This window comes from Phaethon aethereus, assembly GCF_964289735.1.
Source record: "Phaethon aethereus genome assembly, chromosome: W".
NCBI lineage: Eukaryota > Metazoa > Chordata > Aves > Phaethontiformes > Phaethontidae > Phaethon > Phaethon aethereus.
Genome location: NC_138581.1, coordinates 686,097 through 710,176, shown reverse-complemented (window position 1 = coordinate 710,176; position 24,080 = coordinate 686,097). Strand labels below are relative to the sequence as shown.

Below are 24,080 nucleotides of genomic sequence, written 5' to 3'. Positions count from 1 at the left end.
AACAGCCTGGGGAGGCAAGGGCCGTCAGAGGGCTTCCAGGACAGCCGCTGCAGCTTAGGAAAGCCAAATACTTTGCTTTGTTTTTTGGGTTTTTTTCTGAAAATGGACGTTTCCCTGGATTTTCCATTTCCTGTCTTGAATTGCAGTGAACAATTAGAATTTCCCACAGATGGAAATATGGTATTTGATCAGCTGTCACTCAGCGCAGAGCACATGTTTTCTGTAGCTGTACTGCAGGCTGCACAGTGAAACTCATGATTGAGGCATGAGAATACTACTGCAAATTAAACAAGAATGCATAATTAATAACCAAAATAAAAGAATGAATCACATTAATCAGTAAAAGACGACGCAATAAACTAAGGCTAAACAAGGGAACAATTCAGCTCGTACAGCAGGGTAGACAATTGACTTCAAAAACGATTGCACTAGCTACTTTGCTCAGTGATTATGCTAATTCACACCCGTGGTGGTTTCCACTGGGTATAGTTCAATTCCAGTCGTGCAGGGTTAGCCAAAGGATCTGGCAAGTCCCTCACAGTCAGCTCTGTTAACTGTGTATCCTGCTTCCCCACACAGTTCTCTAGAAAGCACAATCATCACATAAACTGTCCCAATTCCACATGACTTCACCCCTGCCTCTGCTGTTCTCTGGGCCAGACCGCACATCAGGACTCTGCGTCCCGCTGCTACTCATCCACCTTCACTTCAGTGAAACTACTTACACGCCTGAAGTCGACTATGCACTTAAGCATTCCACTTCCTCACAGCCTTTACAGCCATATATTGTCTCCTTCAGTGATTCATCTTCATCCTTTCCTCTGCACTGCCTCTTCAGGACGGAAATCTTTTCATCCGTTAGCTATTACAAAGTTGGCCAGTTCCAGGTGCCTTAGAGTGCTGAGAAGTTCACAGGGTCTCTGTGCAAGGAAAGAAGAAAGTCCTCTAAATCTGTGAGTCACATCACTGTCACCTGTGACAGTAAATTTATGTGATACTGGAAAGAAACTCTTTGCACAAGTTCTTCCATTTCACTGAGCTTCAAGTGACGTTTTGTTTTGAGTTTGGTCATTTTACAGCCATTCCTCCCACTTAAAAAATGCTGAAGCATGTTTTTTGCCATAAGCTCTTGTAAAAATTTTTCAGCCTGTTTGGTCATTTTAGTCCAACGCAGCACGCCACTTCTGTGAACACTTTCATGCTTTTTGTAAAGTGTCGTGGCCCGGGAGGAGCCGCGGCTCAGGAACTAACTGGGCATCGGTCAGCAATTGTGCTGCGCATCACTTGTTTTGTATATTCTTTTATCATTATTATTAGCATTATCATTCTTTTTTCCCCCCTGCCCTATTGACTCTATCCCAGCCAAGACCAGCACAAGAAGATAGACTCATTTTAACAGGAACTTTTTCTTCAGGAAAGTAGCTCCTGTAACAGAAACGGAGCTGAGCCACGGCGGCTCCCGGGTCCAGCGCTCCGTGGCAGCCGCGTGAAAACCCTTTTTTGCCAAGTCAAGCTCCCGCGTATGCACGCAGCCTCACGCGGCTGCGGCTAAACCCGCACAGAGCCGTCGGCATTCCCGCACCCGTCTCCTCCGCACTTGTCAGAGCCCCAACCCGCTCGCTGCCGCAGCAGGGCCACCCCGCGCCACCCGCGCCTCTGCGGTGCCAGCTGCGGTGCCGCCGCAGAGCGCCAGACGGCCGGAGAGACGGGGGGTGAGGGGCAACAAACTGCCGCGCCGCGTCCGTTTTTCGAACGTAATCGAGAAAATAACCCCAGGGGAAATGCTGGCCGGTCTCTCCGGGGGACCCCTCGTCCGGGGACCGACGGCCCGCGGCCCGCCACAGCCGCGGGTGGACACGGGCACCAGCCCAACACGCTCAGCGCGGGCGGGGCCAGGGGCGCGGAGGGGGCCCAGGACAGGACCGTCGAGCGGGTGCCGGCCCCGGGGCTCCCGCGGCGACGGGGTAGGGCGGCTCTGCGCCGCCGAAGGCTGAGCCCCGCGGCCGCCCCCCCTCCCGGGAGCCCGACGGGGCGGGGAGGCGGGCGGGGGGCCGAGGCTGCCGGCTGCGGCCCCCGCCCCCGCCGGAGGCAGGACGGAGGCACGGGGGGCCGGGGGCGGCCGCAGCCCCGGCCCCGTGAGGAGGCGCCAGGCGCGGGAGCTCCGCTCGCGCCCGGTCCCGGCTCCGTATAAATGGGGAGCGGCGGCGGCGGCGGCGGCAGCGCTTCGCCCAGACGGAGCCGGAGCCGGCCCGCAGCGGAGGGCGGCTCGGCGGCAGCCCCGGCAGCGGCACGATGGGCGGCGGCGGCCCGCGGCGGCCCGGCGCTCTGCCGCTGCTGGCGCTGGCGCTGCTGGCGGCGCAGGGTGGCGCGGCCCCGCTGCAGCCCGGCGGCTCCCCCGGGCTCACCAAGATCTACCCCCGCGGCAGCCACTGGGCTGTGGGTAAGTCTCCGTCCCGCCCGCCGCTGCCCGGCAGCCCGCCCGCCCCCTCCCCACCCCGGCTGGCCGCGCCGCCGGCCCGGCCCGACCCTGCGCCCGGCCCCCGTCCGCGCCTCGCCCCGCCCGGCGCCGCGCCGCCCCGACGGCGCTCGGCCGCTCCCGCGGCGGCTCTCCGCGCCTCCGGGGGTGGCGGCACGCCGCCGCAGCGGCTCGGCGGCCTCGGCCGGGAGGGCAGGGTTGCCACAGCCCGGCGTCCCACCCGACCTGCCCCGCCGGCGCCGCGGCGGGCTGCTGCCGCCAGCGGCCTCGGTGCCGGGACGGGGGCGGGGGGCCGCGGAGAGGAGGAGCGGCCGCTGCAGCCCCAGTCCCTCCGGCTCGCACAGGCGCCGGGTCTCGTCCTGCCGGCGGCGGCGCGCCCCGAGCGCGTCCCCGACGAGCGCTGCCGCGGCCCGGACAGCACCCCGCGCTTGTGCGGGGCCGAGTGTGCGGGGTAGCGCGGGGTTCCCCGCTATCTTTGCCATGTTTACGCGGCAGTTGTGTTTCCTACCGCTGCCTTTCTTCACAGATGCGGGGAACCAGACCCACGCCCGAAGGCAGCTGGGCGGGACTCACGAGCTCCCCAGCACCCTCGGCGCGGCCAGCACGGCAGGGAGCCCTGGTCCCAGCCGGGCCCTGGGGCGCTCAGCCTGGGGGAGGCTGCTCCGGTGCTCTCTCCCCCTCCCCTCGTCAGCAGCCTCCTTCGCAGCCTAAAGCCAACTATGATTTCATTTTGATGACAGCAAAGCGTGGTATATCAAAAGCGCATCCAGTTTAGGTCCTGGGAGGGCCCTGGAACATGGGCTTACGCTATAGTTCCCACATCCCATCTCAAGGCGGGGAAAGTGTAAAAGCCACAGCTTCTCCATCCACTTGCTTATTCCAGCGTACCAGGTGCCTCTCCCTAGCTCCAGGCAAAATTATAATAATTCGTTATCTCTGCACCCTTAGCAGCAGCGTTTTCTCTGACAACGTAGCGTAAGAGACAAAGAAAATTAATAGTGTGGCACTATTTTTTTCCAAAATCTCCAGTCCCAGTTGTGCTTCAACTTCGACATCATCTGAGCCTGTCCCTTCCCTTCCCTCCATACCGTTTAGTCAATAACAACTTCCAGCTGATGTTTGAACACTAAAATCTATACCTGTTTTGCTTCATTTCATGCTACTGTCATTGTTGTTACAGGACATTTAATGGGGAAGAAGAGCACTGGAGAGTTTCCTTATGTTTATGAAGAAGAAAACAAGACCCCATTTTCAGCTGAAAATACCAAGCAGCTGGAAGACTATCTGCAGTGGGAAGAAATCTCAAAATATTTGCTACGGCTGCTGGAAGGGAATGAAAATAAAAGTGCTCTCTTTTTAAAAGGAGGGCTTCCCTGGGATACCAGGAACACCTGGGAGACAGATGACAATAGCAGTTGGAAAGACGTAAGTAAGACAAAAACTACTCCACATATTCAGATTTCATTTTACAGTAGCGTATCAGCTGCTTCTGACTAGTGGTTGCCCAGAAAAGTAGCAGAAATGCATTTCGTGCACTAGTCCTTCAGTAAGGTAAGACTCTACTCTTGATTACAGATCGTCACTCACAGATTCTATTTTTTATGAACTAATTTGGTACTGGGCATAAATTCAGCAAGCGTTAAGCAGATTTTAGTGTCTGGATTCCCCTGAAGTTGCTTGGTCATTCCATTCTTTTCTTTTCTAGCCCTGCATGCTCAGACGAGCGCATCAGCACCAAGTTCTGTATTTACTCAGCACAAGCAAGCTAGTGTGAAAAACAGCCAGTGTGAAAAAAAAGCTAGTACGAAAAATACAGAGGGCGGGAAGAAGGCAAAAGGTGTTGTGTGTAAAGCCACATCACACTGCCAGTCTTCCTCGGCCACTGTTCTGGCTGTCGCTCTCTGGTCTGGCTTATGAGGCACTGCCCATCAGTGGCTTGAGCAACTGGGTTGGACAGTTTCTTCTCTTGCCAGCTCGGTCTTTGTCTCGTGCAAGTCTTTTCCCCCAGCTGATGGTGCTGGCCACTGCTGTGGCCATTTGTGGTCCTGCGAAATGAGTCTGTGGCTACTGATAAGCTATAATGTGTGCCTAGGACTCACCTCTTCTTCTCTCAGGTTGGTGTACTTATTAGCACTATTTCACAAGATAACAAGACTTTGGAACAGATTCACCCCTATTCTTTTGGAAAATCCTGTAAAATACACTCGGAAGGAGATCAGTGAGGTTTTACAGAAAGTAATCAGGGTCTAAATGACATAATGTAAACTGCAGAATTTACTAGGAAACTCCTTTCTTTATAATGCATCAGGTACAGTAACGGTGATACAGCTGCAGAATTCTTTTGGGTGACATTGAAACAGAACAAAAAGATCAATACACCCTGAAGACATTAATGGGAAGATTTTTTTTTTTTCTTTCCATATTCTACTGTAATACGATGTAGTTAATATTCTTGGGCTAACTTCAGCCCAGCCTCCCTCCTGAAATCCAGGTGCAGTGAAGTCAGTGAATACTTCAGTTTTGACTTGCTTAGAGGTAAAAATTTACCCATTGAATTAAGCCATGATTTAAGTCTCTTACACGACTGATATGAACGCTGTCCATAGGTTTCTTTTTGGCTATGGCTTATAAGAGCTGTGATTAATATTATCTAAAAAGGAAACTATTTGTCTCGTCTTCAGCTCTGCAGTGTGCAGCTTTGCAATCAAATTAGATGAACAAATTCCATTTTGTTATGTAAACAGGGAAATATTTTGACTTCTAAAAAGTATCTGGTAATAAATCATACTTATAAAGGCTGAAAATTGCCTCCAGTAAGTTGACTCATATCCGTATGTGTGTTCTTTTACCCTAAATTAATATCCACATTTTTGTGGTCCAACACTGAACATATATGTGGAATAATAAGATTGTTGCCTTAAATATCCAGATTTATCCAACGATAAGTAAAAAAATCATGTCTTCCATGTGACTAAGATACATGACAACTCACAGAACCTCATTTTGCCATAGAACCCTTGATTTCCAGCATTCAACAGATACTTTGTCTCCATCTTGAAGTAAAACATAATCATCAAAGTAGTATGTAACCTGTGCTTTCCTAATGTTGGACTCAAATACCTGATTGTATGCAGCCTAGAAAAGATTTTTCCTTTTACTTCAGAAAGTAAAAGCCTAGCACCTGCAAGCTAAGCTATGTATCTTTTTGAAATCTGCCTTCCAAATGAAGACGACCTGAAGATCAAAAGGAATATGCTTTACTTTTCTGAGGATTGTGATAGTTTCCTAAACATTTAAATAATAATTGGGTTTTTTTTAATATAGGAGGCCTTGTTTGTTTATAAAGGTGGAACTCTGGTATAGGTATGAGATTCAGTCACGTGTGTACAAGAGCATAAATGACCTTTGGATTTTGATTCTTTAGATTTTTGTGGATGTGAGGGGTTCCATGTTGCACAAACTTTGGTTAGACGTCACCTTCATTTAAGGTGCTGCTGTACCACAGCTAACGAAGGTGTCCATGTACAGGAATGATGAATGTAGCTACCCACCTTGGTGGAAGATGGCCAGGTAGAGTAAACTGACGACGATGATGATAAGTTTGTACTTGGCATTAAATACTTTTCCAGCCATGTTGTATTTGAGTTCGAAATAGAAACTAATTCTAGGAGGAGCCAGACACCATATTTACAGTGGGTCACTGTTCACTGTGAAATGGCCTGTTGGATTGAGGTATGCAGTTGTGACCGAACAAAGATAAACCATGAACCCTACTGTCAGCTGATGGAATAGCTGTCCCAAGACTGTATTGCCGTCGGGGCGGCTGCAATTCTCAGAGACTGAGTATGCACTTGCAGAGATGCTAACCACGAGGAGGCTATCTCTGCCTGTGCGCAGCCCCATGTTCCCATCTACTGAACATAAGTGAAGACAGGCTGTGTTGGGAAGAAGTGTACTATGAGGACTCCGCTTCATGGACTCTTTCAAATTTAGCTGATTTAAATTTAAAATTTGAAATTTAAATTTAAGATCAGAAATCCCCAAAGCTAGAGGCTGCAGAAGTAAATACAGATATGTACTTCAGGTAACTCAATTCAGGGTCTTGCTTATTAGCTTAAAGTAATTCAGTGCATTATTCACCACTAATGCTCACACTGTGCTGTACATCTCTCAAGAAAATTTTTTTTGTTTGTTTTTTTCTAAAAGACCCACCAGAGTAGGGGAAGTGCTGTAGCACATAGTCAAAAAAGCCAAAGAGATGAGCATAACAGTTCTGGGAATTAGGCTTAGGGGAGTGCACCCGAGTTATTTTCTTCTGTTTTCAGTTAATACCAGGCACACGAAGATCTTGCCTGCTCTTTATTCTGTTAAGAAATTCCAGTTAAAGTAGTTAAAGATCAGATCGTGCAAGCTGGCCTGATTGTAGAAGCAAGTTGGAAGATAAGCTTTAAATTGTTTCTATGACTTGGCTTTTTAAAACTAATGAGACACTATATAAATGAGATAGCAGACAGAATTATTTGGGCGAATGACTTTCCTTGTACTTTGGCAGTTGGTTATTGTGCTAACCAAGACAAATGAGGTCTCTTTTGGGAAGATTATTAGGAATGTGTTTGTTACGTGAATATACAGAGCAGATATATATTAGGCTTATTAACTTAGTGAATGACTTTTTTCCAGGACTGCTCTATAAATAACATTTTTCTCCTTTTATTAGATGATGGACTATCTGCTTCAAGTTGTGAATGTGAAAGAGAGCACGCCAAGCTGAAAGAAGGTCTCTAAGTCATGAAGAAATGGAATACTTTCCCTAAGAGACTATATTTCACAAGCACTTGATTGTATCAGATAATCAACAAGGTCTCTTTTCTGTAAACAAGATTTCCTTTGTGTAAAATATCTAAATACACATATTCTTCTATGTTTCAGCAATGACTAAACTCTCTCTTTCATTTTCAAGGTTGCATTTTCTCACTTGAGTGGCTTTGATATATATAATTGTCAACGGAAGGGTCTTCCAATGAATTATATGACTTACCTATCTAATCAGTTCATCTCTTAGTTTGAAACTACATGACATTTTAACATTCGCAATAAATAGTACTAATAAAAAGGCCGAGTTTATACTTTTATTTGAGTTAATAAAATGGAAATTGGCTGTGCCACAGCTAGTAACAAAAACAACAGAATGATTCATTTTGTGCGGAAGCTCCTCTCCTCCTTGCATTGGTCCCGGGTCTGTAATTTTTCTTCAGGAGGGGGAAGCTGACGCGGCCTGCCCGAGGTGTCGATGGGCCAAGTGCAGGCACAGAGAGCTGCGAAAAGATGCTCTGCCTCCATGTTTGCCTGAGAGGTGATGTGGCAGCTCAGCATGCTCCCGCCACACACTCCTAACCATGTGTGAGCAGGTCCAGCACCATTGTGTGTCCGCATGAGACTAGAGGAAGAACGTTGCCTCCCAGGAGAACAAGCTCGTGACACCTTTTGTGGGGCTACAGCACATTACAGCCAAGCGATGCTCCTGGCTCACCTGTAGTTTTCTGGACAGGACAGTCACACCGGCAGAGGCCCAGACCTTTCCTCGACGGAGAGCACTGACAGACCGGGCTGTAAGGACGAGAAGAAGCATCCGTCCACGTGCAGCTCAACACAGAGCAGGAGGAGCAGGCCTGGACAAAGAGAGGACACTGCTCAGCACTGGGGAGGCCACCCCTGCAGTACCATGTCCCATTCTGAGCATCCCAGTACATGAGGGTCATGAACAAACTGCAGAGAGCGCAACAAAGGGCCACAAAATGTGATTAAGGGGCTGGAGCGTCTCTCCCGCGAGGAAAGGTCGCAGGGGTTCAGCCTGGGGAAGGGGGCTCTTACCAAGGTGTGTGGATACAGGGAGGGTATGGAGAGGAGAGGGCCAGGCTCTTTCCCGTAGTGCCCAGCGACAGGACCAGAGGCAACGGGCGCCAGCTGAAAGACGGAACGTTCCTGCCGAACGCCAGGAGACGCTTCTGTGCTGGGAGGGCGACGCTGGCGCTGGCGCAGGTTGCCCCGGGAGGCGGTGGAGTCTCCATCCCTGGAGCTCCTCAAAAGCCGTCTGGAGGTAGTCCTGGGCGACGGGTGCTAGGTGACCCTGCCTGAGCAGGAACCGGACAAGGTGACCTCCAGAGGTCCCTTCGAGCCTCGACCAGCCTGACAACAGGTGACGAGATGAGTGAGTCGAGGGCGCGTGTCAGTACGGGGCGGCTGCGTTCGTGCACGTGCTCTGAGGAGCCGGCGGGTCGCCGCGGAGGCGCGAGAGGCTCCCGGCGAGCTCGAGGTCCGCCGCAGCTTCAAGGCCCGCGGCGCCGGGCCCGCCCCGCCGGGCAGCGCCGCTCGCCGGGGCGCGTGGCGCGCGGCCGCCGCCGTGGGGCTCCATCCGCCTCCGGCAGGCGGCGCCCTCGGCCCAGGGATGCGCGCGAGTCGCGCGCCCCGTAGGTCGCGGGAGGCGCCGGGTCCGAAGCCGGAGCGCGCGCCGGAGCGCGGAGGGGCCTTGGCGCAGACTGCGGCGGGGCGCCGAGCGCGCGCGGCCGCGGCTGCCAGCGGCCCCGGCCGCTGGAGCCGGGAGAGCGGGGGTCTCCTGCAGAGCCTCTGTCACGTGTGCTGGGCCTGCCGGGGGGGAGGGCTCGTGCCACACGGAGGGGTCTCAAAGGCACCGGAGGCACGGGGTGACTCGGCCGCGCCACCCCTGGCAGGGGTCACGTTTCTCCGGGCCTCGGTTTCGGGCCCCCCCATCCCACAGAGACGGCATCACGTGAAGCAGAAGGGTGTTACAGGTCGGGGTGTTACGGGGATGGTGCCGCAGAGCTGCAGGTTTATCACCGGTGCCTCACAAAACGTGAAGCGGCGAACGGCCGCGGGTCGCCCGCGAGTCGCCCACCACAGAAGCCGTCGTGGCTTTGAGCCGCGCTGTGGCTAGCACAGGCGTGTGAGCGGGAGCAGGCCGCTGGCCAGCCAGCCTTCCCGGGTAGCCCTGTGTTTCAAAGCATTGCTTAAAACTGGCACCCCCTCGCTGACGTTCTGGATTCGCCCAGAGGCCTGTCTCTGACCCCGCACCTGCCTCGTCGCCAAGATGGAGTTAGAGGAGGGGTATCTGCCCTACCGGCGCTGGAACACCATCCTCTTTGCTTACCCCAACACTCCCCTCTGTACCAGTGGCCAAAGCTTCAATTCTTATATTTTCTTGCCTCCCTCCAAATTTCTGCTGCCTCCCTTTAAACTCTCTCCTGAATGTCTTGCCTGACTTTAACTGCTTTTCTACATAGAACCAAACCTTTCAGAGCTATTTCACAGTTCTTAGTGGGGCAGAAACGTCATATGACAGAGGGATGACTGCCAAATGTCAGCCAGTTTTCACATCATGCATTGGCGGAACACAGAGATGCTCAGAGAGAGGAGACACAATATTCATTCTACCAGAAAAACGGGTAATGTTGTCAGTGACCAGTGTCCTGGTCTAACCAGCTTTTCCTTCTGCTCTCTTTTTTTTGTTTATCTCCCCATTTTCTCCTATGATAGGATTTAGTAAATGGGTACTCTGTGGTTGACAGACTACTGAAGGAAGTTGCTAAGGTCCCAAGGTTTATAGTCCACAGCATGAGTGACACAGGAAGATGCTGACTGCATAGAAGAGAGAGCCTCAGTGTCCACCGCAAAAGCGCTGTAGCTGAAGGGAACCCCTTGAATTAATACTGTTGGATTTGGACTTCCTAGTACATCCCGACAGGCTGAACCAAAGAAATATGTAGCCAGGAGCTCTGAACAGATATTTGAGATCTTTCAGTAGTAAGTAACTGAATGTTCTTACTTGAAATCCCTGTCAGATGTAGCCGAGGCAGCGGGAAAGATGATCCTTCAACTGTCCGTCTCACCTGCGGACATTAACAGGTCCTCGAGAGAGGAAGGGAACAGTAGTGCCCCCAACCCCAACAGCTCATAACAGAAATTTAAACTGACTGAGCTCTGTCCGTTTTCATCTCACATGGGCTCTGACCCATCGTGGCTGTGGAGCAAGCACAACGGCCGGCCTGCGGCTCCAGAGGGGACGACAACTGGGGGTATTCTCGGATTCTAACCTGTGTAGCTGCTTCTGCTGACCCCGTCCAGCAGGGACTGAGCGTCAGTCCTGGACAAAGAGCCGGTCTTGCGCCACTGGAAAGCAACCGAGCTGAACTCCATGTCAAAACTCCCCTTGGCTTAAATAGGTCAGGTGTCTTTGCTAGTTTTCTTGAATACTGCCAGGATTTTGATCAGGGGTGGGAAGGAAGAGAGATTAGAATACACTTTCTGCTGAGAAATGGTACCATTGAGACTGAGTTTCACGATGGCTTTTTCCTCATAATTATTCAGAAATCTTCAAAGTGCTTTATAGTAATTGTCTTCTCTCCTGCACAGCTCATGCTAATGACCTGTGCAAAACTTTACACAACACTGCTGTACGTTAAACCTGGGATTTCTGGGCTGGGCAAAGACGGCCAGGCCTAACGGCAAGACTTCTCATGAAAAACAGTCTACCTCTCCGCATTTCACATCTTAATGAGAAATCACCCAGGATTAACCTCATTTGCCAGTGGAGACATTGCTACAGATGAAGCAGATGCAGAGATGGTGATTTGATTTTACTTTTCCAGAACTTTGAAGCAAATGCAAAGTGGACAACTTAATGGCCTGCATAATATAAAGAAATGTGTATCCATCCATCCTCCCCTCAATTAAAAAACAGAAAGCTCAGACCGGTCATGTGAGATTTACCTGGAAATGAACTAGAAGGCTTTCCAAGGACAGCCAGGGTCCTAGTTCAGCCTGTTCACCAAGTGAAACACAGCAGGGAAGGAAAGGGGAAAGAGCTCCTCAGCTTCGGATACTGCCTGCCCTCCCCAAGGCCCGTTGGATGATGGGAGGGTCCAGTTTGGCTGCTGGCAGACACAACGTACCTTGCCTCCCCTTCCCAGCAAGGTTTGCCCTTCCTCACTAGTCATTTGCCCTGTGTTGAGAAGGGAGGTGCAGTACCCCCAGGCGCAGGGATCTATGTCCCTGGAAGGGGAGCGAGGATTCATCTCCATGAAGCAATCCCTCCCAGGAGTCTCTTGGGGCAGCCCTCGACGACTGCCCCACATTCAGGACACTGAGCAAAGACCAAGTTATTCGTGGGAAAACTCTAAGAAGCATTTACAGCTTCACCCGCCAAAGCCTACATACTTCCATGAGCAGCCGCGACTGCTGGCAAACCCTGTCCTACAAGTCCACCTCTCCCAAAAGGTGGTGTGCCATGGCTAGCATGACAACATTCACTGTCTGTGACTGTCTTATTGCAAAGGAGTAAATTCCTTAATATTTTCACTGGCAGTCTTTTATTGGTATTATTCTTCCTTAGAACTTCAGATGTTGCAAAGAAGTCAAATATAGATACTAAAAATACTATCTTGCTAATACAGTTTAAGCAAAAAAAGAAATAGATCACTCAGAAAAGGCCAGGCTAATAGCCTTAGCAAAGTTAGAGTAAAGAAGTGGTTAAGGATCTAGATGATTTAATCCAGTTTTAAGAAAAGGTTTTACAGTGAGCAATTAGATGCTGTTTAAGGAATTAATCACTAATGGGTCATTAACTCTGACTGCTATTGTACAGTTAACAAGCCGAGGCAGGATTATTAGACTCAGCACCCAATTAAGGAGGAGAAGATATTTACAACAAAATGAACAAATGAGCTTTTAAAATGGAATGGGACAATTTGAAAGAAAGTGTAGGAACACAGAAAACTAGACAGGGTACAAGAAAGATATGAGTTTGCATATGCCTCTGTCCCTTTATTTGTTTGAAAAATATTTACCTGTCTGTGCCCACTTAGGTTTAGCTAGTTAAAATATTTATCTTTAGCAAAAAACTCATAGCTTTCCTTGAAGAACATGACTGCACACAGTTTATCCATTACAGGATTCACATGTACAACATGTAACAGAAGACCTGCTTAATACATTAGTAGAAGAGCAATCACCATAGCTTGACATAATCTTTCATTTTTTACTTGCAGGTGCTGGATCAGGAGCTTAATAAAAGTGAACATGTGTCTGCAGCTGCTATTGCTGCTGTCCTGTCACTACTGCTAGTCTTCGACTACCTCAAGGAACCAAGTGTCAGTGCTGGTTACAGCGCTGGTCAAAAAGTCAGGGGGGTCTTTCCGGTGGCTTTACAGGACACAGAAGAACTGGAGGCAACAGGGAGGGTGGTAGAGTCAAAATGTGGAGGAGCACCACTGAGATCTTGGGAGTTGCTTGTTAATCATGAGCAATAAGCACAGGTAAGAGCTTTTGGGCAGCAGTTAAATGTGTTCACATGCAGGAGGGTTTTCAGCATCAGAGGCGCAGCTGGACTGCAGCCAAGTAATGGCAAGTGGGGTTGCTCCTGCTCCTGCCCCTGAGGAGGAAGAGCGTGCAGAGCCTGTGCAGTCACTTGTTAGTCTGTGTGCATGACTGATGCAGCCCGCGGTGTGCAACTACACCAACAGACGTCCTTCTCTCGTAGCTACCAGATATGCCTTCTTGCAAGCCCAGCATCCTTGGTGATGCAAACAAAGCTCACCTGCAAAAGGAGCGCTGGAATAAGACTTAAAAACTGAAGTGACACGCTTTTTGTTCTCCTCCTCTTCCCCCAGAAGTTTACTCAGGTCTCCTTACCAGAAATTAGCAAATTATTTCCCTGGTCCTGACAGCGACAGCACTCTCTTTTTCTGACAGCACGGCACTTCCTTTGCCAAGGAGCAAAGAGCCAAACAGCTGTGTGCTGGGGAGGCTACGCACCACCACGGACACGTGCAGTGGCACCAACAGGTCCAGAGCCCAACGGGAGCCCAACATCCCCCCTGAATTCCCTGGGGGCCACTCACTGGGCCTCCCTGCACCCCAGGGAAGGAAAGCCTGGGGTCCTGGGCACACCATATGCTCTGGATCTGCAGGGAGGCCAAGGAGAGGAGAAAAGTCGTTTCAAAATAGAGGGATTCCTGTTATTATTTGTAAAAGAAGCCCTCCAGACAATAGATGAGGGCTGCTGTGGAGAAGGCTGTGAAGGGATGTTTAGAAACTGCTGTCTAAGGTTAAAAAGCTCTCTGAAGTGAAGCTGAACAAAGCTGACATAGTTGTTCCTGACAGGACTCTTAAAAGATACGCACAGATTGTGAAAATATAATTAGATGCCAGCCTTTGTCTGGCCACAACGAGTGGGAAATGGTGAAAGGAGAGGTCTCCCAATCTGCCTTGAATCATCCCCAGGACACAATGAGGGCGCTTGTGCATCCTTCTCTCTTCCCTAATGAGAAACATTAATTGCCACAACCTCCAGAGTGTGTGGAGCACCCCGTGCCCAGCGGAGGAGAAGGGGTGTTTCATTACAGCTTCTCAGCCCCATTACAGGCAGTAACGGAGATAATGGAAAATAAAGATGCTGCAGTTTTAGTTTCGGCAGCTTGGCGACGGGCACTGGGTGGGCAGGGGACCGAGCACGACCCAGCGCTGTGCCAGCCTCCAGGGGCTGCACTGGACGGCTACACTGGGCAGGACGCACCCAATGGGCCCCTGCTGAGAGCTCCAACCACCTGTCAGCTACCACCCGTCTCCCCCACAGGCAGCTGGGCTGTGGGGGCTCAGGGCCCTGCGGCACCTGCCGATCCCCTTCTCTGAGGGGAGAGAAAGCCCATCCGAACCCGGGGCTGCCCCCAAGGGCAGCTGTGGGAACACTGCGCCTGGCCCATGGACTGCCAGGGCCCTGGCCCCTCCTTGCCAAGTGGGGACCCCCCCAGCTGGGGCGCACTCCCTGCCATGGGGCTGCAGCCCCCAGCCTCCACCGCTCACCGCCAGTTTGGGCAGGGTCCTGCTGCTGGAGTGGGAGGGAGAAGGGCCCCCAGACAGGCCTGTCCCACCCCCCTGTGCATCACAGGCAGAGGAGGGTCCAGCCCAAGCAGCCCACTCATGTGCAGAAACATGATGCACAGCCTTCCTGCAGGTTGTGCCATTTAATGGTGCAAAACCAGAAAACCCTCCCCAGGTAATGCAGGCCTCGGTTCCCAGCCACCTTACACAGCTCTTCGCTCTACTGCAGCTTTTATTGCAACTAAAGCGTCCAGCCAAGGAGGGAGAGCTGAAGAGATTTTTCTTCCTAAGCTATGATCAGGCCCCTAACTCTGCAGGGCATGTGGAAAAGGGAATTAAAAGGACCGCAAAACACAAAGCAAGTCAAGGCGTGGGGGAAAGGCTGGTGCAAGTGACAGCCCTCCCTTGCCTGGCCGTCTGTGGGAGCCAGAGCAGGGCGAGGGCGTCCCTTGGGCATCCCAGGACCGGCCTTCCCCGTGGGTTTCTCCTGCTGAAGAGGGAGTTCAGATTGTCTGCCAGGGTTTGCCGATGGACTGGATGTGCTCCTTGGCCTTCATCCGCAAGGCGGCAATGCTGGTGTTGCGTGGGTCTGCCTCATCCAACGGGAACTTGTCCACAAAGGTGGCCCCGCACTGGTAAGGCGGTGGTGGCCCCATGGCCCCCAAGGGCTGCAGCGCATGGGTCACTGCCGGAGAGTTCAGGAAGGGCGGTGGTGTGTAGCTGCCGGGCAGGCTCTGTGGTGAGGCCACGAAGCCGGGCAGGGTCTGCAGGGCCGTGCTGCTGGGCACAGGCGGGCTGAGCCACGTCTCCAGGGGCAGGTTGCTGCTGAGGGGACCCATGGGTGTTGCCTGCGATGAGCGGTTGAAGGAGAGGATGGGTGAGTCCTGCAGCTTCATGGAGGTCACCTCCAGCTTCTCCTGCCGCCGCCACTTGGCCCGCCTGTTCTGAAACCACACCTGCAAGCACAGCCAGGTTAGCCGGGCCCCAGGGTGGAGGGCAGTGGCTCAACCCTGGGCGCAGCGGTGCACATGAAATGGGGCGAGTGAAACACGACAGAGCAACAGACGGCGCGCCGTGCCGTGCCGAGCCGAGGCAGGAGTGAGTTCAGCCGCGCTTCCCCCGCGGGCTCGGCAGCTCCAAGCTCGGCAGAGTGCGGCACCGCGGGGGGAAGCCGCGCAGCGAGAGCCGGCCCGACCTGCCCGCCCGTCCGCCCGCTAGCCGCCTGCTTAGCCCCGCGCTAGCCACCCGCTAGCCCCCGCCCCGGAGCACAGCGGCTTCGGCCGCCCCGGTCCGGGCCGCGCCAGTCAAAGGGCAGCGGCACTGAAAACGTGGCCATAGGCCGGGCCGGGCGGAGGGTCCGGGCCGCAGCCCGATCTCCGCGGGTGCCGAACGGAAAACGGCCCCGAGCTCCCCGGCGTCCCGCCGGGCCGAGCCGGGGCCGCCGCGTCGGGGCTGGGCGGACGGCGCCAGCCCCAGCGGTGCCCCGCGGGGCCGCTCAGCCACGCACCGGCCGGGGCCAGCGGTACCGATGTCGGGCTGGGTTCATGGGCCCGCGGGCCGAGGCAGCGGGGTCGTCCATGCGGTGCTGCTCCGGCCGCCAGGAGTGCGGGTCCGCGCCGGGCCGGGGGCCCCCGCCGCCGGGAACGCGGGGCTGCGCCGGGCCGGGCTGTGCAGCGCCGTCCCGGGAGTTCCCAGCGCCGGGAACGCGGAGCGGTGCCGGGGCTGTGGCGGGCCGGGCCGGGCCGTGCGGCGTGGGGGTTCCCGGCGCTGAGCCGGGGGTGCCGGAGCGCGGGGCCGGGCCGGCGGGGCGGGCGTTACCTGCACGCGGACCTCGGGGAGGTTGACCTTCATGGCCAGCTCCTCGCGGCTGTACACGTCGGGGTAGTGGGACTTCTCGAAGGCGCGCTCCAGCTCGTGGAGCTGGTACGTGGTGAAGGTGGTGCGGTTCCGCCGGTGCTTCTTCTTGGGCTGCTCCTCGTCCGACGGCTTCCCCTCGCCGCTGCTGCCGGCGGGCAGCTCGGGGCTGGCGCTGCCGGGGCAGTACGGCTCTGGGAGCGGAAGACGGACGGGTCAGCGGGAGGGCGATCTCCCCGGGGAGGGGCACACACGGGACCTGCCCGAGGGCGCGGAGGAGAGGCGCCCACCCGCCCGCGACCCAGCGCCTCTCGCCCGCCGCGCTCACCTTGGAAGCGCTCGGCGCGGCCCTGGGGCTCGGCCGGCGGCGGCTCTCCGGGCATCTTGGGGAGGCAGTGCCGGGGCCCCCGCCTGTCCGCCTCCTTGGCGCTGCCGGCGCTGCCGTCGGGCGGGAAGGGGCCCAGCAGGCCGTCCTCTTTGGTGAACCCCAGGATGGCCTCGATGCTGTGCAGCCTCGACGGGTTCCCCCCGGGGCTCCGCGCCGCCTGAGCGGACAGCGAGAAGGCGCCCTCGGCCATGGCGAGCAGGGCGCCGGGCGGGTGCATGGGGCGGCCGGCCCGGGGCCCCGGCGCGGCGCTGCGGTCCCGCCCGGCCCCGGGGCGGCGCGGGCAGCTCTGGCACGGCGCCGCCCGGCGGGCTGGCCTCCTTGGGGCGGGGGAGGAGTGCCGGGGGGCGGTGGGCGAAGGGGAAGGCGAGGCCCCTGCGCCGCTGCGGCCTGGCGGGGGAGGCAGGGCATCCCCGGGCCCCGCCGGCAGCGCCCGCTGCCCCCCCGCCGGCCGCCCCGCCCCGCCGGCCCCGGCCCCGGGCCCCAGACGGCGCCGGGCAATGCCATCCGGGGCCCTCGCGGCGGGGCGGGCCGGGGGCTGGCCCAGGCCGGGCGCCCCGCCGAGCCCCGCAACCGGAGCCGCGGGGCCGGGGCCGCGCTGCCCGGGCCGGCCGCCGTCGGAAATGGCCGTGGGACAGGCGGCTGCCGGTGTGCCGGGCGCGGGGACCGAGCCGGCACGGCAGTTCCCGGAGCGGCGGGAGCCGCTTGCCGGGACTTGGCGGACAGGCCCGAGAAAGGGGGCTCCGTGGAGGGGTCGGGGAGGGGCGGGAGCCCCGGGGGGGCTTGAGCCAGGGTGCCCGGTTCAGTGCCTTGCGCTGTGCTGCGGGCTCTCGGAGCCTCTCCGAATTTTTCTGGCTTGACAGCTCCAGCCTACACCCGCCTCAGGCATTTTTAAAATGCATCGGTTTCATAGGTAGCCTCTCAAGAGGTGACGTGCAGGAGGATGCCGTGGCACCCTTCTGTGCCAAATGCGGGGGGTGGAAAGCGCTGGGGGTAAAAGCTGATGCTCTGGTCCCCTGCGTCTGGCTGCCTTCAGAGCCAGGTTTACAGACAAGAGAAAGTGCTTGCGGGCTCTTGGGGAGAATGGACTCGGGAGACATCTGTAGGAGGTGGGATCGGCCTCTCAGCCTTCACAAAGCTGGAAAAAGTGCTAGGCAGTATTTCTGAGGAAATTTTCCGAGGTGTTGGTATGGAACAGACCCTGTCCTCCATGGTGCAAGCGTGGCTGGGAGGCTAGAGGGCACGGCATGACTTCACGGAAGACACACAAAACGCTTTTGGAGGTAAGGCAGAGAGCCAAATCCCACACCTTACTCTGTACTTGGCTTGGTGGAGGGCATGGGCTCAGCACAGTACTAACCAGGCAACGGCATCACGTCTCCTGCCTCCAACATACTCCTTCCTGCATCAGTATTTTTCCTGCTTTTCTCTTTTATCACTTTTTATGCTAGCACTTGCCAGTTCCTTTGAGGCACCAGCCATCTTTTGTCCCAGCTGGTTTAAATGACAAACACAGTAACATCCAGAGTGGTTTTCAGCCTGCGCTTGGCTTTGAAGGTGCTTCCATTTCAAGCCTGAAGAGAGTGCATGTGAATGAAAAACACCACTGCTGCTTCCTCCAGATATATTAGCTAGTCTAATGAACGGTATGACCTCTCTCAACAAATCTTCATTTTTGTTTCCCTCCCTGCCCCAATAGGATGCATTTTGTGTAGATTTTTCCAGAGGAACTGCTTCAAAACAAAGATTGTCAGTGCTTGCCTCTGGTGGTGCCCACACCTCTTTAAGGTTTATGGTCTGAAGTCCCAAAGCTAATTCCTTTCAGAAGTGCTCGGCTTTTCCTACTAGTTCCAGGTGAGGTTCGCCTTCGACAGCGTCGGTGGGGGGAGTGTTGGGGCCGAAAGAACTCAGCCATCCGTTGGCAAAGAGGGAAGAGGCCAACAGAACAGACAAGAAAAGGTTAGTGTGGCTTTTGTGCACAATATGAAAAGCAAGTCAATACCATTGTAGGGGCATTGGAGGGTACTCAAAGCAATCAGCCAGGGGCCATTGTGTTCCTTTAATCTACATGTGTATTTCCCAAGAACTCTATTAGTGAAGATGAATGAACACTGCAATGTCCCTAATTTCTTCTAATTTGGAGCTGGGGTTTTATGGCACTCACAAACAGCACAAAACATGCCTGTCCCTCCAGAAGCCCTGGGCAAACTTGGGAATCGTTTTTGCTTGTTGTAGCAAAAAACAGATAGCAAGGTGAGATGAAGGAGCGAAAACCCTTTAGCCAGACTCTGGTCTGGCAGTGAGTGCCATAAAGGGCATTGGGTCCTGGCACAGGTTCTGCTTTTAGGGCACCTGTCAAAATTGTCAAATACAGGGACAAGACTCAGATTTTTTGCTGTTGATCACAGTGCAAATGTACAGCAAAAAAACCACCTGCCCCCAAAGTAGGGTACACATCCAATACTGTACACGAGAGACCTTCCTTCCTAATAAAGAAGGATCTTCTTGCCTCAGCAGTAGATTATTACGGTTGCATTTGCCATATGGAACTGCATTTGTCACTGTAGCATCCTTCTTACAGGGGAGTGAAATTGTTGAAAGAGGAAGAAACTCCCTTGGTCACAAATTTGTTACTTGCCTTTCCCCCATTCCATCACCTTTTTTATTTTTTTGCCGTGTTTTATTACAGCGATTACTGCTGAATTTATGTTTGGAAGCGAACAAAAATTCTCAAGATGGACAACCTCTAAAGCACAGCTGTCCACTATACCTCCTTCCTGTGCATGTATAGTGAAGACTAAATAGGAATAGTTTTGATCCTGTTGGTGCTGTAGAGACATATGTACGGGACATGGCTTCACACAATGAAATCAGCACCATAAAATGCCGCAGATTCTTGCTTCCTTTCCTCCCGTCTTTTCTTTATGTCAGCCTGAAATAATTACTGCCTTGCAGAGCAGACATTTGAAGCTGAAGTCACTCTGCAGGTGGGACATCACTCTCCAGAGCAGTGATGTGCAGCAGAGTGCCTCCCTGAAAGGTAAACAGGACTTTCAAGGTCACACAGCAAATCGACAAGGGGCGGGTGGCAAGGGGGAAATATTCGCCTAGCGGGAATCTGTACCCTGCTGCAATTTGCATACTCTGTATCATCCAACAGATTGTTAAAAACTGAAGGAACTGGCCTTGCTTTTTTTTCTCCACAGAAGTTCCTAGGCGTGCAGTTCAAGAACCTTCCTGAAAGCACGATGTACGAGGAAGCTGCTGCCTCCTCCCGACACTGCATTACTCGTACCTTGAGAGTCACCTCCTGCCTTTTTTCCGGTGCGATTTTTCTGCACCTGCCCCTAGGAGAGCCGGTGGTGTCTCCTCCACCACTTACGCGGTGCCCGGCGGCACGCGGGAATCCCACAGAGAGTGCTGCGCCGGCCGGGGCAGCGCGGTGCCCGAGCCTCCACGGAGCGTGCAGCGCCCGGCGCCTGGCCTGGCTGTGGCGTGGAACCAGCTGCGGCCGCTCTGGCAGCGGGACAGCCCTGGGGCGAGGGCTCTGACACGGAGGCTGGCCCTGCGCAGCCATCCCTCCGGAGGGAGGGAGTGGAGGTTCATGCTATAAGGCTATATTAATGCAATCCTTCTTTACTTGTTTTCCAATTAGCCTAATTGAATTCGGATTGCTTAAAAGTGGGCACTAGAGACATTTATCTTGATGGGATGACAGCCTTGAGCCCCAGCGATCCTATTAACTATAAGAACCCAAATCCCAGGTGGGGTCCGTCCAGCAGTAGCTCCCACGTGACCCAACGCTTTAATCGGCTCCTCTTCTGCGCAGCACACACACACACACACGCACGCAGGGGCACTCGCACGCGCACGCACAGGGACACACACACAGACATACCGACATGCAGGCATACGTGCAGTCATGTGCATAGGTGCATGCACATACATACACACGCATTTGTGCACACGTATGCACACAAGTGCATCCCCGTGCACACACACCAGCACACGTGCACATGCACACGCATGCAGCAGCTGCCTCTTAAGGCTCTGGCAGCCTGAGGAGAAGGGTTGTTTAGTGCAAGACCTCGGAGAAAGATCTCCTTTCCTTTTTCCTGAGCGTTGGAGCAGAGCCAGTGTGCTGCCTGTCTGCCTGCCCACTCTGCTCCAGGTTCCCCTGTGATCTGTCCCCAGGGCTAAGCATCTTGAGAGCTGCATGCCCGGTGACGTGTACCCCGTGTGGCCCTGCCACCTCCTACCCGCCTGCCTCCCCGGGCCTGCAGCTGGTGTCTGAGGACAGGGACAGCCGGTGCGGCAGGGATGAGCCATGTGTGTGCTGGCAGGGAGCAGGACAGTCCCCTCCAGCACGGTGAGGATCAGGCTCCTGCTGGGGGCAGGACCGAATTGCAGCTGTGCCCGGGCCATCACACCACCCCGTGCAGGGGCTCTCGGGGGGATTTGGGGCAGCGATGCTAGCCCCCCAGTGCCCCACCACGTCTGTGCACAGCCTGATGCCAGCCCCGGGGTGGGTGCAAGCCCTGGCCCCAGCACGCCAGGGAAACTCTGTTTGTGCGCAGGAGCTCGGCACAGAGACCAGCACCTCCTGTGACGTAGCCCAGCCGCGCCACTCCAGACTGAGAGTTTTTAAGTCTCTGGCTCTAAAAATGATGCCTAAGGCAGCCCACTCCCCTCCCAGCAGCAGATCAGCATGGCTGTGGCCAGCGCCAGGGCTGGGGAGCGTCCTACACCGTGGATGGGGATGTCCCCCGTCCCACGCCAGCCCGGAGCCACCTCCCAGCCCCGCTCGCCTCTGCCAGCCCTGACAGTTTTTTGGATTCTCATTAATCGCTTGTTTGGTGATTCTGACTGTACTTTCTTCTGTGACCCTTTAAACTGTGAAAATGCCGATCCTATAAATGCTGACGAATTTAATTAGCTCCCTTAAACCACCAGATGCTTTCAGTAAGATTTTCAGGATGCCCCAGGCACATTTTAATTCAAAGGTCGAAAGCTTTAGGCTTATTTATTTTGGTGGTTTAGAGATAAAACAATTCAGTCTGTAAAGTAACAGAACAGTATGGAGACACCTACCAGACTTGTACAAATACAGAGGGAAGTGGATCGATTCTCACCACCCAAAAGCCGGTTGAGCTCAGCTGGTGACTATTTTAACTGCTTTATGTAAGACCTCCTAAAGGAGCCCACTCGTCTTTCCACAGAGAGAATTAAATTCTCCGGCGACGTGCGAGAGCAGGATCCCGAGAGGCAGCCGTCGGCTCCCCGGCAGTCTCGGCACCCGGCAGCCTGCTGGGGCGGGAGAGGGGTGAACCCCTCTACCTCGCTGCAGAGGTGGCTTTGCCAAGAGGGAGAATTTGTCCTCCTTTCCCAAGTGACTCGGCAAAACGCTGCAGGCATGGCACAGGCTCAAATCCTCCCTGAGATTTTGTGTCTCTGTCTGCCCCTTGGCCCTGCAACCGTGTAGCTGTGGGTGAGCGTCGTCCCGCTCTGCAGGGAGAGGGACCATCCCAGGCGGGCGGGGGCAGATGCTCGCGCTGCTCGGGCACGTGCTGCCTGGCGAGACCGCGGCTTCACCGAGCGCGTGCTGTGCTGCCGCCGCGCGGTACCGCGCTTCACGGGCCGCCGCTTCTGACGCTACCGGCCACCGGGCCCAGCGCAGCCACCCAGACCCCCAGCAGCCGCCGGCCTCGCTCCGCCTGGGCCTGCGGCGGCGGGAGGTGTCAGCTGGGGCTGCCGGAGCGGGTGGGCAAGTCCCCTCCTGGCGAGTGCGCTCAGGGAACGGCTAATGGAGGCAATAAAGGCGTTTACAAGGCACGATTTACGTCATCGGGTACAAAGGCAGGTGTTCTTCCTGTACCTAATGCTGGGGACCCCAGCTGTTTTCTGCAGCCCGCAGCGGATCCTCCCTGCTGGAGACGGGACCTTCGGAAAGCCGGTCTGCTGGGTCGCCCAGCTTCCCTCAGCAAAGCGCGGAAGCTCCCTGGGCCTTGGCAGGGCCGCCACTGACCGGTGGGGCTGCAGGACGCGACCCAGCCCTGGAAAAGGGGCTCGGAACCGAGTGGGTTTCACATCTGGAGTGCACTGTAACTCAGTCTTTTGCACTTCGCAGACCAGTACCTGAGGCCAGGATTGAGGAGAGGAGAGGAGAGGAGAAATGGAGAAAAGAAAGAGGCAAAAGACAGAAAGAGAAAAGGAAGGCGGGAGGAGGCGGGAAGGAAGGAAGGAAAGAAAGGAGACAAACCATACTTAATGCATTTATTCATTTAAAATAAATATTTTAACTTCATTGGCTGGAGACAGAGAGAGAAAGAGAGGCTTATAAACCTGTAGGAAGGTGCTCCACGTATTCGTTTGCAAATCTCATTCACAAGCTAGCTCTTGGAGAACGTACAAAGACCTTCGTTGTATAGAATACCTGAGCCCTTCGGGAGTAGCGTTGTATACATCATCCATGTGCAAGGGCTGTACAGCTTTTGTGCGGGTTATCACGCACGACAACTACTGTGGCGACGCAAGTGCAGAGACAGACCGATGCTCCCATCTGCCTTAACCACAAGACCCTGCTCCCCAGGGCCGGTGGGGATTACTGCTGCTGGCCCCATCCCTGCCTGCCCGGGCTGGCGGCCCCGGCAGCGCTGCAGGCTGCGGTGAGTAGCCATCCCTCAACCAGCCAGCTGCCCCGCATGGGGCCGCGCTCCTCCAACTCCTAGCCAGCATCAGCTCTGCTGGTTGGGGACCAGGGGGCAATCAGGCCCGCACCTACTTAGGTTTTCCCCAGAAAAAGACTCTGAATGACAGCAAAGAAAATCTTGCTTGGTCCTGAGTCTAAAAGCACTGTATCTGGATCCTGCCTGTCCCACAGACTCAGTCAGTTTAGCACCAATGACAGCCGTGCTTTTTCTCAGGGTGTAGGTGCCCTACCCTAGCATAATCTTCCAGGTGGGATAGATTTATGTTTAGCCTTGTATGGAGCTAACTCCTAGAATAAATGTGGTGAGCTCATCTTAGCCTATACAGCTATATACCAGCCTATTTGCTGGTACCCCAAGCGCCAGGATTTGGCACACATAGCAGCCGAGCAGAGAGCCACTGCTGTCACTCGATGGTTGAACTGCATTTGAAGACCAAAAGGCTGTGAAAGTAAAGCAGCCTGGAGAAGTCTGCGTTGCTGACTGACCAGGGTTTACCGATAGCTACCAAGCCTTGGTTTCAGACAAGTACCCGCTCAGTTCTATATATGATGACATTTTTGTCCCAAGCTGTAGAGTCAGATGCTTCACTTTTTGCCTTTTGCTAGATTTAGTACAGAGATGGTCAAAACCATTTTCTTTTAAAGTTTTTGCAGAAATTGTCAACATTTGAATAATGGGTTTGTTTCAAAATGTTTGAAACGGACATGTTTTTATTAGAAATATATGTATTTATTTCTGAAAGCCGTATCAAATGACTGCTTAC

At 54.4% G+C, this 24,080-nt stretch overlaps 2 protein-coding genes across 2 annotated transcripts; one reads left to right on the top strand and one right to left on the bottom strand.

Moving 5' to 3' along the window:
• Positions 1-2,292: 2,292 nt before the first annotated feature.
• LOC309415077 (gastrin-releasing peptide-like) lies at positions 2,293-7,247 on the top strand (the record flags this gene model as incomplete). Its single annotated transcript, XM_082012482.1, has 3 exons — positions 2,293-2,440; positions 3,657-3,901; positions 7,194-7,247. 3 exons carry the CDS (start codon positions 2,293-2,295, stop codon positions 7,245-7,247), a joined length of 447 nt encoding a protein of 148 aa, XP_081868608.1.
• A 7,624-nt stretch (positions 7,248-14,871) lies between these two features.
• On the bottom strand, positions 14,872-16,827 carry LOC309415074 (retinal homeobox protein Rx2; the record flags this gene model as incomplete). Its single annotated transcript, XM_082012479.1, has 3 exons — positions 14,872-15,324; positions 16,187-16,416; positions 16,551-16,827. 3 exons carry the CDS (start codon positions 16,825-16,827, stop codon positions 14,872-14,874), a joined length of 960 nt encoding a protein of 319 aa, XP_081868605.1.
• Positions 16,828-24,080: the final 7,253 nt, after the last annotated feature.